General features: G+C 40.2%; 1 protein-coding gene across 10 annotated transcripts in view; it reads left to right on the forward strand.

Moving 5' to 3' along the window:
- The window catches only part of HECTD4 (HECT domain E3 ubiquitin protein ligase 4), a 77735-nt gene that overhangs the window by 45995 nt on the left and 14465 nt on the right, over nucleotides 1-17275 (forward strand). For all 10 annotated transcript variants that reach the window (XR_015704121.1, XM_087754779.1, XM_087754769.1 and 7 more), the window contains 25 exons: nucleotides 258-339; nucleotides 982-1184; nucleotides 1378-1513; nucleotides 2196-2378; nucleotides 2645-2815; nucleotides 3219-3388; nucleotides 3816-3931; nucleotides 4851-4954; nucleotides 5239-5400; nucleotides 5532-5680; nucleotides 5954-6033; nucleotides 6160-6323; nucleotides 6863-7100; nucleotides 7552-7688; nucleotides 7858-7984; nucleotides 8612-8749; nucleotides 8882-9018; nucleotides 9188-9348; nucleotides 9823-10004; nucleotides 11436-11641; nucleotides 11954-12084; nucleotides 12290-12495; nucleotides 13454-13633; nucleotides 13946-15249; nucleotides 16982-17189. Coding sequence is in view for 9 of the 10 variants with exons in the window: in XM_087754779.1 (XP_087610905.1) it covers nucleotides 258-339; nucleotides 982-1184; nucleotides 1378-1513; nucleotides 2196-2378; nucleotides 2645-2815; nucleotides 3219-3388; nucleotides 3816-3931; nucleotides 4851-4954; nucleotides 5239-5400; nucleotides 5532-5680; nucleotides 5954-6033; nucleotides 6160-6323; nucleotides 6863-7100; nucleotides 7552-7688; nucleotides 7858-7984; nucleotides 8612-8749; nucleotides 8882-9018; nucleotides 9188-9348; nucleotides 9823-10004; nucleotides 11436-11641; nucleotides 11954-12084; nucleotides 12290-12495; nucleotides 13454-13633; nucleotides 13946-15249; nucleotides 16982-17189 (5075 nt within the window). In the remaining variant the exon portion in view is untranslated. The remainder of the gene's footprint in view (nucleotides 1-257; nucleotides 340-981; nucleotides 1185-1377; nucleotides 1514-2195; nucleotides 2379-2644; nucleotides 2816-3218; nucleotides 3389-3815; nucleotides 3932-4850; nucleotides 4955-5238; nucleotides 5401-5531; nucleotides 5681-5953; nucleotides 6034-6159; nucleotides 6324-6862; nucleotides 7101-7551; nucleotides 7689-7857; nucleotides 7985-8611; nucleotides 8750-8881; nucleotides 9019-9187; nucleotides 9349-9822; nucleotides 10005-11435; nucleotides 11642-11953; nucleotides 12085-12289; nucleotides 12496-13453; nucleotides 13634-13945; nucleotides 15250-16981; nucleotides 17190-17275) is intronic.

Raw genomic sequence — 17275 nt, forward strand, 5'->3', positions numbered from 1 at the left:
TCTTTTTGAGGGGGGAAGGGTTAAATTGCTGTGCAAATAACTACATTCATTAATATTAAATTCCTTTTGTAAATTACAGTGCGATTGGGTATGTCCTTAAATACCAGGTATTTCTATTACTGTTGAGCAATTCAGTTGCAAGGGTTGCTTCCAAATAATTTAAAAACACACATAATACATTAAATTAGACTGTATTATTCAGCTGTTTTTTCCACCAATGAAAACAAAGCTAATGTGTTTTGTTTTCACTTTAATAGTAGCTCCGAAGGTCGTCCATTCCGACTAGGAACTGGAGCCAATATGGAGAAAGTGGTGAAAATGGATCGAGACATGACAAAAGTAAGAAAAGGAATAAGTAAAGAATTATTCAACATTGTAAAAATCAGTGGCCAGTCAGAATTCTTGTTTTTTTACTGATGTTAAATCCCCTTTGTTAAATGTTGTTTAATTTACAGAACTGTTCAGAAAGTTATCTTTATATGTAATGTTAGCATTATGTAGTTATTGATGTAAATACAGGGGTAAATGATGAAAAAGAATTTCAGCTAATGCTTCCTCCAACCGCTGCAGGTCATGTTTAAGCCCCTTTAATATTCTCTTTCCTGAAGTGTTTAATGCATGTTGATAGTATGAATTTTAAACCACATATTTAAATTACATTTTTTCAGACATGTTCTTGAGTATTCGCACCAGAAATACTCATGTGTGGCTTTTTGATCAGAGAAGAGAAACTATACTGTTAAGCGAAGAATGTAATATTAAAGGCAATGAATCCACATTGATCTCTGGTCTCTTTGTAGATGAGAAAAAGCAACAGAAAGAATTTGTCTTACGACTGTGACTAATACGTATACAGGAGGATGTTTTGATGTGTTCTCAGTACTTTTACGTATGCAGAGGGAGGAGAGTTAAATGCATCACATAGTGTGGCCAAATAGAGCTAACATTAGTATTTGTCTTATATGGCAATTTTATTTTCAGAGCGGCTGCTGTGAAGTTATTACAGAAGAAGCTGCTGCTGCTCTTCGAAAGGCAACTAAATGGGCACAGTCTGGTCTAATAGTTAGTGTTGGGCCACCCATAGAAACCGTCAATCCAGAAACTACCAGTGGGTTGTCCACTGGGGACAAAAAGAAGACCGCACAAACATCTATTTGCAGAGAGAGGAATTCTGAGCTTGCCAGGTAGGTCACTGATTCTATAGTTAGAGTCTAGATCCTGCTTTTCTGTATACCAGTATTTGTAGTGCTCTAGAAAATAATCTGGGTATTCATAAAATTCCCTTTTTTGTGCTGTGTATTGTTGTTGACAACTGAAGCTTCTTTTCCTCCTCTTGTTTTGAAATTAATGGGCAAATTGCTTTCTTCTCCTGTATAGGACGGACCCCGTGAGGCCATTCATTAGTGGTCATGTTGCAAACAGCATGGCAGCAGAGGTGATCGCTTTGCTACATAGCTTGTTGATGGCACCAGAATCAAATGCAGCTCAGATATGGACAACAACTGCTGAAAAAGTAAGCAAACAGAAGATTAAGTATCAAAATCTACACCAAGCATGTATTGAGAACTTAATTACTAGGAATTTCCTAAGCTACTCCTTTCCGATTTACTACTTCTAATGCTTCAAACCGGGATGTATAACTGCGTAGAAGCAGCCCTTTCTGGTAGATGGTATCTATCTGACATCTTAGGGTGGAATAAATAATCAAAAATTCTCCAGCATTAGAGAATGTGTTGTCATTCTGTAATTCACCTGTCATTCTTTTCAGTAATGAATAATGCTGTTTGTTTAGGGAGTTATCTTGCCTTTGCTGGATAGTTATTCTACCTTTGCTCTTAAGTCCTCTGCCATGACCTCTGAGGGTCTAAAGCCATTGGCTGGGAAGTACAGCACGTTGCTTTTATGTTCCTCTGAATCCTGTAGCACCTAAGCTGTTGCTTAGGCTAAATCCTTGAGCGAAGACTTTTGCTAAGATTATGTATGTAACTCTGTGATTCTAAAAGTTATTAGGGAACAGAGCCGGCTTTGATGGTGTTCACACTTCAGAGAACTTAGAATATTCTGAGTTATATAATTCTCTTCAAGAACAAAAATAATTCTTCTGAGACTGTGTGTGGGCTGGAGGCTTGGGGCGTTGGTTTTTGTTTGAATTGTGCTTTGAAGTCATTCTCTGGTATTTTTGCTTCTGTCTTCAGGTTCTGTCTCGGGCTCTGATGTACATTCCACAACTTGGGAAATATGCAGAGAGTATTCTGGAGAATGGGAGTAGCAGTGGAAGGAAACTTGCTAAACTTCAAAGAATTGCTCGGCAGGCAGTAGCTGCCCTTTGTGCTCTGGGTGGCTTTAAGGAGACAATTAAAATAGGTTCTGAAGTTCAGGTAATTTAGCGCCGTTCACGTTTTAGATCTTAAATGACAATTGGTGCTTTTGATGGTGTCTTGCCTGCATTTGCATGCTCGTGAAGCAGTGTGCAGATTGCCTGCGATTGTGAAGCAGTTGCGATAACAGTTGCAGAGATGGCTATTGTGTGTTACTCCTGTTTCCTAAAATACACAGCTCTCATTGTGTGTGGAGTTGGAGTGTGGTGTTAAACACTCGGTGTTTGCGAAGCCTTAAATCTCACGCAGACCTTCTTTGGTTGTAGGTTTTAGGTAAAGGAATAGCAGGAAGCATTGGAGTTGTGGCATCTATTAATGAACAAGAAGGTATAGCAACGGTCAAATTTCCACCTACCAGTATAGACAGTAGAAAGACCTCACAAGCATCAGACACATTAACTATTCCATTATCTAGGCTCTGTGTTCCAAGATCCGAGGTACGGTAGCTTTAAGAATCCAATATTAAGTATAATATCAATTATTTATTTTTTGTCACAGCATACTGGCAATTAATCTATAGCCTGTAAAAAGTCTGTTTGATCTTTGATTAAATATTATTTGTAAAGTTTGCCTCGTTATTTTAAACATATCTTAGCAATATCTATATTTAAGTTCTCATTCAAGTAACATGGGTATTATTCATCTTTTGGTGCTTAAAGATGTTCCATTGCATACTGTGTTGGGTTTTTTGGTTTTGTTTCTGTTTTTTCTTTTTTTGACTGGTGTTTGCTGGTTTTGTGATAGTACAAAATGAGAATTAACTCCAGGTAATAAAACGCCCTCATTTCTTAGAAACTAACTACTTGAATTTAACTTTTTACCGTGCCCCCCCACCATCAGGCATTGCCTCTTCATAAACTGTCCATTACTGAGAAGGTAGTACAGGCAGTCCAGTCCATGTTGCTCCCTCAGGAGGGAAGTCTATCTATTCACACCTCACTTCCTGCAACAGGAGATGGCTCAACTCCAGTAATGGCAGTGGTCCGGCTTCTTGCTGAAATAAGAACCAGGTGAGTCATTGGTTTTTGTGCAGCACCCCAGTCTGTTTTGATACTGTACGCAAATGTTCAAGAAAATTGCTTGGGTTCTTGTTTTCTTCCCCTGTGGGTGTTGACATACAACAGCAGGGGGCAACGCAAGAATTCTTGTTTGCTTCCTTAAGTACATTTAGTGTCTGGATGTTGTTAAAATGAGCACCAAAAATAAAGTGCCCCTCTAACACTGACAATGCATTGAGCAAATGCTTCATACAAGTAAATGTTATAATTGGGGGAAAGCTGTCATTGTGGAAGTTCCAATGGATAGCTAAGCAACCAAAGAAATAGATCAGTCGGCGTGCTGTCTTTTGAAATGGTCTTGAATTCAGTACATGTAAAGACAACTTTGAATTCAGCATACGCTTTGGTAATGCTTTAAACATATTATTTTTCCATTAAGAGCATGCCTGGTGATGGCTCAGCTGTTAGAAGACAGCTCATTCTGTGAAGAATTCATTCAACAGTGTCCAGCTGCTGTAGAAGTTCTTAATTTGGTAGCGCAGGAGTGCAGCCCTGGTAGGTATTCGAGGCGTTCTTGCAGCTTCATTGACGTATTCAGTTCAGAGACATAACAGCTTTTAAAATCATTTCAGTGTTTTGTCCTCCAGCTACTTAGAGTTTGATAGTTAGCACGGTACAGTATGTCTTGTCGTAGCTGCAGAGCTGTTAATGTAAGAGTAGCTAATAATCAGACTAAATCATTTTGAACATTAGGCATAAGGTTTAGGCCAGAACATGATTATCCTGTGCATCACAGAAGATGCAAGTCCTGGGACTAGCTCTCTGCTACTGTGCTTCTGAACCCTCTGTGCTTTTCTTGCTTCCAATGTAATCTGTGTGCCTTGACATTATCACTTATATGTTTTCTTTTTATGACCTTTTTGCTGTTTTTTACAATGCTTTCTTATATTCCTTATCACTGAGCTTTTGCTTCCCTTCCCTCTTGTTTAAGGATAAGCAGTGGGCCCAGCAGAAGTCTTAGTTCAAGGGCCAGTTTTAGGAACATGTCAGAACCTTTCATTGGAGGAAAAGTGGCTGAAGCGAAGGATGTTAGGGTAGGAACCAAGTGGATTTCAGTATGATCTCCAATGTAAAAGGGAGCATACTGATTTTTTTTGACAGTAGGCATAAATTCTTTTGACTTCCTGCTTTTGCTGGGTCATAAACTTGCTCGCTAAAGTCAACTTTATATCTTAATTAACGTAACAATGTCTTTGCTAACAAAGTATAAATTGAACACAAGGAAAACAATTGCTTGTCTACATTAGATTTTGTCCTTCATTTTGTTGATTAGTTAAGCGAGACTATTTGATCAGACCTCTTAAAATGCAAATGTCATAGTTGTTTCTATATACTGGTGTTAAGATTGCATTGTTGGACTCGAGTAACTAGATTTGCTTGGAACCTCATGACTTGGTTTGGTTTGTTGTTACAGGGGAGAGGCTCCTTGTTGTAGAAATGCAGTGTGAAAGGTTACGAATGTTGTATCGTGACTGTGCTCGACCTCCCCCTCCTCCGCTCCAAGCAGACAGAAGACAGGTGAGCACAGAAACAGTGCTGAGTCTTCTGCCCCTTGCAAATGAAGCCAGCCACTGAGCGCAGAGGGGTCTGCCTATGGTGTTGGAGCCAAACCGGTTGGATTCTTATTTAAACACTTCATTTAATGTGAATTTCTGTAATGGGATGTGATTTGTTGTGACTGCAGTCCTGGCAGTTGCATGTATGGTATTAAATGGGCATTTCATGAAAGAACGTGTCATTGGATTTCAGTAGATGACTTCAACTGCAATTGGTAGAATGAAATGCTCTGTTCCTGTTTGTAGCCCAAAGAAATCACTTGGAGCCCATCAAGAGTGTTTCCCCCTGTGCGAGCATGCATGTTTTCATCGCATCTCACGGCTGTGACCTTTTTGGCTGATCCTAGCGCAGGTGGGGGACTTCCTCGGGGCACGTTTATCTATGCCACTTCACCAGTTCCAGTACAGGTGAGAACTCACAACTGTACAACAGTTTTTGTGTCATTTAGTACTCAATAGTGCATGAAAAGAAAAAGAAAGACAATTTTTGATTTTACCTGTTTTGTAAATAATTTTTTTTAAATTATTATTATTTCCAGGCACCATCATTCTACTGGGAAATTGAAATAGTTTCCTATGGAGATACAGATGATGACACTGGACCAATAGTTTCCTTCGGATTTGCTACAGAAGCCGAAAAACGGGATGGTGCTTGGACAAACCCAGTGGGCACGTGTCTTTTTCACAAGTACGTTGGAGATGATGTACATCAAAAATCATGGTCTTGCTCGATACATTTGTAAGCTTCTTAAGGAGGAGTATTGTGAGCATATTGTAGTAGGCAACACATACATTTTAACTGAAATGTTAAAATGATGAACTAGAATATCTCCTGATCAAAATAAGGAGAGTTGAGTTGCCTTTTGTCAGTATCGCAGCTACCTAGACTTCAGCTGGTAGCGAGTTGTAATCCTTATTTGTTTCAGTGCACTTTTAATTTTCTTCTTGTGTTGCTTCTCAGCAATGGGCGAGCAGTGCATTACAACGGCTCCAGCTTGCTACAGTGGAAGAGTGTTAGACTGGATGTGACTCTGTCGCCTGGTATGTAAGAGTACAGCTAACTTGCTTATCTGGTAAATCAGAAAATCCTCTACATGTAAGGGAAACAGTGGATGGGAAAACAGATTAAATCCATGTTCTTCTTTTGGGGATTATCTTTTTCTACAGGTGATGTAGCAGGAATTGGATGGGAAAGAACAGAAGGAACTCCACCCCCTCCAGGGCAGCCAGCTAAAGGCAGAGTTTATTTTACGTATTGTGGGCAGCGACTTGGGCCGTATCTAGAAGATGTCTCTGGTGGAATGTGGCCAGTCGTCCACATTCAGAAAAAGGCAAGTTTTTAACAGAAATATGTTGCTTGATACATACGCTTTCAGAAATATTGAAAACATATAGAAAGTATTGAGGCTGCTTACCTATCTATAAAAAAAGTAGAGTGATAGTTTTTACCTTTGAGTTCAGTTGAGGTATTCCATTACCCTTCCCAGGTGCATATATGGAGTTTTTTCATTATTTTGAACTTTTTCTGCCCATTAGGACAATAATGTGCAGCTGGTTTGATGAGATGGCATTATCTGTGCTAGTACTCTTCTATTAGTATTCCTTCCCATCAGTGACCTTGCTTCAAAGTATACTAACTAAGCATGCTGTATCTTGAAGCTAGAAAAAAGGCAAGTTCAAAGTTTGTGTTCAGAAGCTTAATACTTTCCCTGCTGCATCCAGTTTTATAGCTAGCGATGCTGGGAAAACCATATGGCACGGAGATGTGATCAGCGTATCGCTTTGGCTGAGTTTTTTTTAAAAAGAGCAAAGAGAAGGATCAAAACAAGCCACAGCTCATCTTAATGCTTTTATGTGCATCTCCTTTCAGAACACGAAAGTCCGTGCTAACTTCGGGTCTCGCCAGTTTGCCTATGCTGAAGGACAGGCTCACAGGAATGCTGCGGATCTGTGTATTGACCTAGCTGAAGAAATAAGCGCCAACTTTGAAGCGTTGCCTTTTGCCATGGCTTCTGATAGTGATAACGATGCTGGCACCAGCATAGCATCTGATCCTGGGACCCATGGACCTCCTTGTAGAATTGCTGCTGTTGCTACGGCTCAACAACGTAAAGTGATGATTAATTTTTTTCTTTTTTAAATCTCTTTCAGGAGAAATTAAAATCAATTAAATAGGATTTAAGCACATCCTGACTGCAGTCCTTAGGTACTGCCTATTTAGGTAAAGCAGTACAACCAGCACTGTCAAATACATCCTTATTTGATTTTAGACAAGGCAATTAAAAAAAAAAATCTTACTTTGGTCTTCCTTTATATGGATGCACAAATTATTTGCAATTAACGCAACTACAATGAGAAATTATCTTATTAGGGCTTTGAGTACAATGAGATGTTATAGTTGATTGAATCAGCCAGTTGGTTATGCTATGTCAAAATGCATTTACATTTCCACAGACTGATTGGAGACCATGGAATGCAATATCTCTCAAAACTTCATGGAATATTTTTGCATGCCTTCTAGTGCATTATGATCGCATTATTTCCATATGTGTCTTGCAGAATATGACAGTGACACATCTTGCCACTATAAAATGGAGCTAAGCTATGAGAACTTTATCACATCGGGCCCCGATCCTCACCCCCCTCCTATTGCAGATGATGAAAGCGATGATGACGATGACGATGATATTCCCCGGGTGAGGAACGTGGCAAGCTCTGCTTGCTATAATTTGTAGTCTAAATACAGATCTTGTAATTCACATTTTTAAGTTTTGCCACACAAGGGTTTTCCCTGCTTCCCTAAGGAAAATATGGCTGTTAACTTTTCTTTCTTCTTCGTGTTCTAAATAACTTCTGTCTTTGTAGGAGGATCACTATGCCCTCTTGGTTAAAGCCTGGGAAACTAAAGTTTTCCCTACAATTAGAAGAAGATTCCGTAATGAGGCTGAGAGGAAGTCCGGGTTGGATCAGATTAAAGGAGCTTTACAGTTAGGTATGGCTGTGTTTATTTCCACGCACGTTGTTTTATATGATGTGCAATAAGTGTGAAGATAACACCTGCGTTTCTTTTATATTTTACTGTATTCAGTGCTGGAAAATTTAAATTAAAGAAAAATTTCACTTGCTGTTTTTGTGAAGTGCTTAGAATTTGGTGTGGGGTCATGATTTTTTCTTTAATGCTTTTACTTAAGTTGGAATATTTAAATAGAGAAAATGGCTTTAGAAATAGTGGCAGAATTTGTTGTGCCATTGTGATGTGGATACAGCAATACTTCGGAATAATAGTTTGGGAAGATGTTATCTACATACATTTTCTGTCTATGACTGTATCAAGGTAAAACTTTTGAGGAACACTTTCATAAGGGGGGATTTGTAGACAAATACAGTTCTGGCAAGACGACCTGTTTGTGGGAAAGTCACAGTAAGAGCAAAGTAAGAATTCTGAGCCCTAATGAGAAGCATACAAGTGTCTCTCAGGAAAGCTCCACTCCCTATCTGTCAGCCTGACTGAAAGAATATTTACGTAATTAGATAGCTTATCTGCTTATGATGTTAATGAGAATAAGAACTTATTTCAAGTGGATGGGGAAAATAACTAGCACTCCCTTTTGTCTACCAGGAATGGTTGATATAGCACGACAAACTGTAGAATTCCTCTACGAGGAAAATGGTGGCATCCCAAGAGACCTCTACCTTCCTACTATCGAGGATATCAAAGATGAAGCAAACAAATTTACAATTGATAAAGTACGAAAAGGTAAGGTCAGCAGAAAGTATCTTGAGGGGAAAATAAAAGCTAAGGGGCTCTGGTACTTGGGATCTACTGCATAAATTGTCAATCTGAGGAAAATGCTGTACCTTAAGAATTGTGTTGTCCCTTTCTGACCAGGTCTCACAGTGGTGACTCGCTCTCCTGACAGTAACAACGTTACCAGTAGTGCTGTTGGAACAGCTTTACCCAAGTTCGCCATTCGTGGGATGCTGAAGACATTTGGTCTTCATGGTGTTGTTCTGGATGTTGATTCAGTGAGTAAAGATACATTGGGAGGGCTTTTAATATATCAGCATCACACATCTGTGAGAAAATATGATTAAGTGTACTAAACTGCTGAGAATGCTGGTTTGGTGCTCTTTTTGAAGGAAAAAAATATTATCATTACTGTGTCTATTGACAGTGTTGGGTTTGGTGTTCCAGGTAAATGAATTGGTGCAAGTAGAGACCTACCTCAGAAGTGAAGGAGTTCTGGTGAGATACTGGTATCCTATTGACATGTTAGAAAGGCCACCTGCTGGTTACAGGAGGACTGCAACAAATGGATTGGTTACCCTGGATAACACCAATATCCAAATTCACAGGTAAAAAAAAAAATTAGTGCAGTTAGAAGGCATTTGTATGAACCTTAGGATTAAAGCTGACAAAGATTCATGTTTTAATGGGTAGTGGGGTTTTGATCTTTTTGTAATAAAGGAAGTTGGTTAGAATTGTCTTGTTGGAAGGATTTTGCTTAGTCATGTGAAAGTTTTTGTACATGCTGGTCTAACAGGTACCTTCCTTGAAGCTTAGGTTTCGTGTGCCATCAGTCAGTTGCTATCTAAAAGCTCAAGAACTCGACTGACTTTGTGGAGAGTCGGCTTCTAATTCAGGTGCCTTAATTTGGTACCAGAATTAGATGGGCGGTGGGCTATCTTAAGTGAATAAGAAAGATTTTGGTCTACTTGAACCTTTTAAATAATTAGGTATATATGTTTGGATTCAGGGGCAGGTTGCTGGATATGGCTTATTTTAAGTGTGGTGAAGCAATTTTATGTTTTGATGCTTGTGTTTTCTAGAGAGCTTTTGCGAAGTGAAGCTGCTCTGGCCAAGCTATACTGCCGCATGGCTCTCCTCAATATTTTTGCCCCCAAATCTCCGCATATGTTTACTCGGCTGTTTCATATTCCTGCTATCCGTGATATCACTCTGGAGCACCTGCAGTTGCTGTCCAACCAACTTCTTGCACCGCCTCTTCCTGGTAAACGCTAATTTTTATCAAAGCTCTTTTCTGGTACAGTAGTTTTCTGGGGACAAAAAAAAAATGTAATTAATTTGGCAGTTATTGATTAATTAGTTAATAATGATGGTATTTGAAAAAATGTCTCAATGGACTCCTGACCTTAGTGATAGGGTGCTAAACTGAAGTTCTTGCTAATGATCTAATTAAAAGCGTTCAAGAGAGTTTAGAGTCCCTCCTAAGATTCCCTTCAGTGTGCTTCTATCCCTTTGTCATCGGCGATCTTCTGTTTATTGGGGGGCGGGGGGAGTATCCATATGGGATACTTGTACGGAATTGAGAATGTTTTATAGTTCGAATCCAGCGTAGTAAAACTAAATGCCAGTTGGGTCTCACAGTTTTCAAAATTCAACTCTTCTTCATTTCACAAAGTGGTTTGTCCTTTTCCTACTGGAATCACAGATCTGGTTAGAGAATGTATGTGCTGAATCATGGAAAAGAATCTTTGGCTAATTCAAGTGAGTGTTAACAAAGACAATTATCGTGACAAAGCTATTCTGCATGCAAAGAAATGTGTGTAACATGGCTGGAGCATAAGGAGGAAGTAGGAAGTGCTAAATATAGGCTATTAATAATTGAAAGTAATTATTTACCATCGGAGAGAGTCCTGTTCCCTCCTTCTATTACTTTGAAACTTGGCTACCTCTAACAGATGCTGCATTGTAAAAGATCCTCTTGCAGAGTACAGCACTACTTTGCATGGCTTTGAGAATAATTTTACAAGCTTTTATTTAGTTTTTCCTCTTTAAAATACATCTAATTCAAGTCCTGCTAATACATACAGTTTCCAAACTGGCATTTTGGTGAATTGCCCACTCCTTTGTGCGCTGCACTTTGTTTTTCTTTGACTTCTCCCATTAGCTCCAGAATGACAGCCATGAGATGTCGGGGCTTGCGACCCACTTGGGGCTGCCCAAAAGCTATCTTGTTCATATCTGGGGAAAGCTTGAGAACGGATAAAGCCGCTTTCGCCTCATCTGGAATGGGTGGGGAAGAGAGCGCTTCTGGTCGCTTGTCCTCATTGTACCTCACTCATAAATTGAAATATCCCTGCCTTCATACATGGGACAAAACGAGGCAGCTGTGAGCCTCAGCTCAGTGTATGTCCGGCAGGCCCTCCCTAAGGGTTGGCTTGAGGCAGGTGAAGAGCACAGCTGGCATTTAGAGAGCCACCCCATCTGCAACCAACTATGTTGGGGGGTGCAGGCCTAGTCTTGGGTGGATCCTTTCTACTGCTGACCTTTGGGAGGAGTTTTGCACTTGCTCAGGAGTGAAGACAGAGGCTTGTAATCTTCCAAGTGTTTTAAAACTCTTCCCACTGTCTGTTTCCCAGGCTACATAAACCATGTTGAAGTCATCTCCAGATTTGTCATATCTTACTTGTTATTACAGATGGAACAATCAGTTCAAGTTCTATTCTTTTGGCCCAGTCCCTGCAACACTGCGTCCATTCCCAGAACTGTGCTGCCACAGACCTCTTCTACCAGGGCAATTCGCAAGCCATCAGAGAGTGGCTTACTGTTGCCATTACTCGGACGCTGCATCAAGGAGAGGAGAGTTTGTTAGACCTCACTAAACAGATCTGCTCCTTTTTGCAGGTAAAATATTTAGTAATGTTTTACGAGCGGTAGTGTTTTCCTTTCTAAGGAGCCCTTGCTTTATGCGTGATTCAAACTTCCATAGTACTGTCCCTCGCACCGAATTGTTTTCTGGATGGATTGTATTCCTATTCTGATCATAGCGGGCATGCTGAAAACACAAGCAATAGCAATACTCTGGATCATATTAAAATGAAGCGGCCTCACACTATGTCGTTATTTACAATACTATATTTTATTTGAAAAAAGAACAGGGAGATGGATTGCTGCTGCTGCTGCTTGGGGGCTTCATTATGAAATGTTATGTTACAGATGGCACCAGAACAGTTTCCTGCTGAAGAATTCCCAATTTCAGAATCCAAAGTCAATATGGATGTTAATTTTCCTGGGGCTGCGTTTGTAATTGTGTCCTGTAAGGAAAGTCAGTCTGGATTCCGCAAAGAGTAAGTAACTGAGCGACCAAGAGTGGCAAAGATTAAAGAAGTGCCGCTGAGCCTCTGTGAACCCTGAGTAGAATTTTCTCTTCTCAGAGACTCATTTTCTGGGTGGTGGGATAAATACCGCAGTGTGTTTCATGTTTCTGTGATTGGGTTGGGATTTTTAGTAGCTAGTTACAGTCTAACCAAACTGTTCTTGCTCTCTTCTTAGTTCATCCCTGTATAAAGCTCCCTGGGCTCGAGTGCTTGTCTACGGGCTCGGGCATAAAGTTAAAAGGAATGGTCAGTTAAACCTAATTGAAGCAGTGTGCTATCCTCGAGATGCCTCTCCAACCAACACAGGCCTAACACCTCCCCCAACAACCAATCAGTACCCTTCGGTGATCACCCCTACGGACAAGGTCCACATCAAACTAGGTAAAAAAAAGAAGAAAAATTAAAAAACCTTTTTAACTGTATTCTCAGAAGCGAGACAAGCATCATCATTGCTTCTGTAAGACCTTCCTGTATTGTCACCAGTCCTGCCATTGGTTATGACAGTATTTTTGTACAAGGTATTAAGAAATGTGTCCTAGCAGAAATATGCAACCATTCTTAACCGAGAAAGCCTGGGTTTATAAACGTTGGAAGCCATCTCACTCTGGTTTTGTTAGTTCTGTTAAATCTATCGGGATCTGCTTTTTTCCTGATTTTTGTGTTCCAGGAGTTCACAAAGCAGTGTGTTTGAATATTTCTGCAGTGTTCAAGTTGGTGCTATTGCTGTTTCAGATGCTGTGTTTCAGATGGAGATTAATTTTTTTTTTTTTTTGCTTTTGTAGGTGATTGTTGGGCCCTTTAATACGCACAGGAATAGATATGCAGTATAGTAATACATACATCATCCCAGCTTCTCAAGCAAGAGCAATCATTAATATTCTTTTTACTCTTCCAGCCTAAGGGGGAGACAGCGTGATTTATTTAGAGCAGTGAAGGTGACTTGAGTGCAGTACGCTCTTAAAACTTTCCATTGGAGGTCTTTAAGTTCTTTTGCTGAACTACAGCATCTCTGATGTTTTTCTCAATACTGATCAGACATGTCATACTACAAATAAATGGTTTTGTGGAAGTCCTATATGTATTTAGATATGTACAGGCTAAAAATAGTTCTATTTCTTATGTCACATAAACAAAATGTCATCTGTATGTTTATAATTATAGATTATATCAACTTAGCATTATAGATAAACATTCCTATTTGTTTATTACAAGGTACTTAATAGAGAAAATTCTCACTTAGCATAAATTTAGCCTCAAAAAAGTCCTAAAAGATGTTACTACTTTTATCATGACTCTAGGCATTTGTAAAGTAAGTATTTTCTTTGACCTTTTTGGTTAGGAGTATCTCCTCCTCCTGGAGCTGTGTTGGTCTTGCATTCTCTTCCCCTTGAATTCCCCCTGGCAATGGCATTCACAGAACAGCTGTTAACTTGGAAATTGGAAGATGGGGATGGAAAATCAGAAGACGAACTGGATACTATTCCTGCTTCTGTTCTTTTGCAAGTAGTGGAATTTTTAGGTGAGAATGCAGTATTTACTTAGTAACGAGCCCCAATAATGTGCGGGCTCAGATGGAGAGGTTAGGAAAAAAGAAAAATTAGTCACAAAGTATTTCTGAGCTCTTCCATTGTATTAAAGTTTTCTTCAAACTCCAGAAATTTTCTCTTGGTATGCACTTCTTGGAATAGCCTTCCTGTCTTTCTTACTGCTGACATACGGCCATTGAAACGACCTCTTCTTGTGCTTTTTTAATGTTACTGTTGCAACTCGTGTTATAAAGCTACTAACAGTGAAATACTGCTGACTCCCATGTCTTGCCTTCCACACGCAGGGAACTTTCTCTGGACAACTGACATGGCAGCATGTGTGAAGGAATTAATATTTCATCTCTTGGCTGAGTTGCTTCGCAAAATTCACAATCTGGAGCAGAAAAAAAATCCAGCAGGATTGTCATCTTCTATTGCCCTTCAGCTGAACCCCTGTCTAGCTATGCTTATGGCCCTGCAGTCGGAACTTCACAAGCTGTATGATGAAGAAACACAAAACTGGGTGTCTGGAAATGCCTGCGGTGGCTCTGGTGTTGGAGTGGCTGACCAAGGAAGATTTTCAACGTACTTCCATGCTCTGATGGAAGTCTGCCTTGCTGTAGCAGAAGTAACTTTACCTATCAATATGAGTGTAACGGCTAATGTGATGTCTTCAACAAGTGCCCCAAATCTTAGTGACTCTTCCTCCTCATCTTCATCTTCTCCAGGACAGACGCCACAGAGTCCAAGCTTGCTGTCAAAGAGGAAAAAAGTCAAAATGAAGCGGGAAAAGACATCATCTTCAGGCAAACGGTCTTCATCCAGAGCAGCTGAAACAGATGCTGCAATCCTCAGTATAGGAGGAAGCAAGCCTGAGGATATGTTATGGTTTCATAGAGCACTGACTCTGCTTATAATTCTCAGACACCTAACTAAAAAGGATCCACAGGGATTGGGTGTGACAAATGATGCCGTAGCAGATGCCTGTCAAGCATTGGTAGGTCCCACAGCTCATAGCCGCTTGCTTGTCATTTCTGGAATACCAACGCACTTGGAGGAGAGTACTGTGAGAAGTGCAATCAGAAAGGCATGTAATGCACATGGTGGGGTCTTCAAAGATGAGATCTACATCCCTTTGCAGGAAGAGGATCCCAAAAAAATCAAGGACAAAGCGGAAGGAGGAGAATGCAGAACCGAACTGGAAAAACCAACTGTTTCAAGTAGTGCGGACAGTTTGGATATCAGCAGCTCTAGCAGTGTCACACCTGCCATGAGCGTTAGCGCTTCAGCATCTACAAGTCAGGCTTCCCTCTGCAGCTCGCAGGGTATATCTCGGACCGTCAGTGATATCTCAGTTGACCAGTTTCAAGCTGGACTGGAACTGGCCATCCCACCAGGATTGCTAGAACCACATGTTGTTTCCAGCCAGGAGAGTTTGGATCTTTCACACTGCAGTACTGGAAGCCTTGGCAGCCTTGGCAGCCTCGGGGAACCACTTGACAATGTAGAAACAGCGTCCGTGTCTGACGTTGGATCAATGTACACAGTCACGTCTCTGGACAACCAGCCGCTTCTGTCACGGCCAATCAAAGGTTTTGCTGTAGTGGAGGTAATAGCCGTCAAGCAGGAGAGGGTGCCTTTTGCGTCAGTTTTTTCTGAATGAGATCCGATTCTAGTAATTTTTTTTTTTTTTTTTTTTTTTTTAACCTCTGGCTTTGAGAAATACTGTACTACTTGTGGTTTGTGTGTAACACCATGACCTGACTTTTAAGGAAAAAGCGTGCTGTATGTTTTCTTCTGTAAAGATTCTTCTGCTTGACTGAGGCCACAACTTGAATGATGGAGAGTGAAAGGTACCGTTAGCAAGGTGTAGCTCAGCACAGGTCAGAGGTGCAGAATAAATGTACGTCAATGTGCACGCGAGGCTAAGGAGACTAGGAGTTTGCAGCTTGGACAGGACGGCTGAGGAACACAGAACTTTTATTCTCCACTGACTCCCTGTATCATTCACAGTCTTATAAGCGTTCACTGTCTCTCAAAGGACAGTGGGGACCTCGTAGTGGAGTTATCAAGTAGCAATTTTAAAACAGATGGAAGTGCTCTTGCGTGTTCCAAGTTGTAGAGCTCATTGCTGCGCGGTGTTGTGGAAGCCAAGAGCATAAATGAATTCGTAAGGGATTAAGTTCATGGAGGATGTGAAAATTGGTAGCTATTAAGCACAGCAGTCAATGCAGCCTTCAACTGAGGAAATCTTTAAACCACTCGTTTCTGGAGGCTGAGAGAATATGTAAAGGAAAAGATCTATTAATTTCCTCTTTTGTATAACTTTCTTCAAAGATTTGCTACTAGCCACTGCTGGAGATTAATTTAGAGATAGTTGGCCCTTTGGTTTGACCCACAAAGCAATTATTTAATGTTTAATGACTACATTTTCACATATTTTAAACCATCTCTAGATTCCTCTACAAAGTTACTTTAGAAGAGATGATAAATTTTGTTGATGTCTGGTTCCAAATTCATTTTTAAAAGCATTGTAGGTGGTTGTCATTGATGCCAGATCACTCCAGGTTTTCAGCTACGCACAAGAACCCTTCCTCTCTGTTGTGACACTAACTGCATGCTGCAGATTTATCAGAAGCTTGCAAAAGCACAGCCATTTCTGCTACCTTGTGAATTTAGAGGGACATTTTTCCATAGTGTGGGATCGTATCAGTTTCCCTTTTAGAAGAAAATCAGCTTATTCAGATAGAGAGTCTTCAGTTGCTATTCTTAAGCTATTAATTGACATGAAGACGCCAGAGTTGAAATAAACCATAAAGTGTGTACAGAAAGCTGTCAGCGTATTCACATTGAGACCTGCTCCAAGTCTGTAGCTGCTCTGGTAATGATGCATGGTGGTTATTCTCGGAATCAAAGGAAGTTATTGTTCCTGTTCCCAGTTTGTGTAGCTGAGACTTCAAGGCCTGTGCTAATTTAGATATTTCTTTCTAATCGGAGAATTGAAGCAAGGACAGCAGAGCTGCAAATAATGACAGGTTACCTATCTGAAACTTTCAACTTCTTATCTGATATTTCTAAGGGCTGTCTCCAGACTAAGAAATGGAATAGCTGTTTCAAAGCTGTGCCTGATTAACTCGCAGCATAGTGATTTCGGTGGCCAGGTGTTCTTAGAAAGGATGTTTTCTAGGCTGAACCTGAATTCTGGTGTTGATGGAGAAGAATGTTAGAAGACATGTGATAGTGATTATCTAGATGGGGAGGGGAGAAAGCTTAAGACCCAAATTCATGTAAATGGAAGTTAATTTGTCTTGTCCTGTTAACTAATTTCATTATTTGTACAGATAAGGTCAAGAGCTAAAATAGAGAAAATCCGAGCCAGTCTGTTTAATAGTAGTGATCTCATTGGTTTGTCAAGTCTGGATGGTGAAGATGAACTGATGGAAATGTCAACTGAAGAGATTTTAACTGTTTCTACTGTAAATCAGAGTTTATTTGACACGCAAGGGAGCCCAGCGCTAGAAGATTATTTCAATGATAAGTCAATAAAAGGTATGTGGTTTTCATATTGGCCAATAGCTCACTTGTATTGTGCGTTTTGGGGGGACATCGGGGGGTCAGATTCTCCTCGCTGGTGT

This window comes from Nipponia nippon, unplaced genomic scaffold, assembly GCF_047370975.1.
Source record: "Nipponia nippon isolate SJK-2023a ecotype South Korea unplaced genomic scaffold, ASM4737097v1 scaffold_18, whole genome shotgun sequence".
In the NCBI taxonomy this organism is placed as follows: domain Eukaryota; kingdom Metazoa; phylum Chordata; class Aves; order Pelecaniformes; family Threskiornithidae; genus Nipponia; species Nipponia nippon.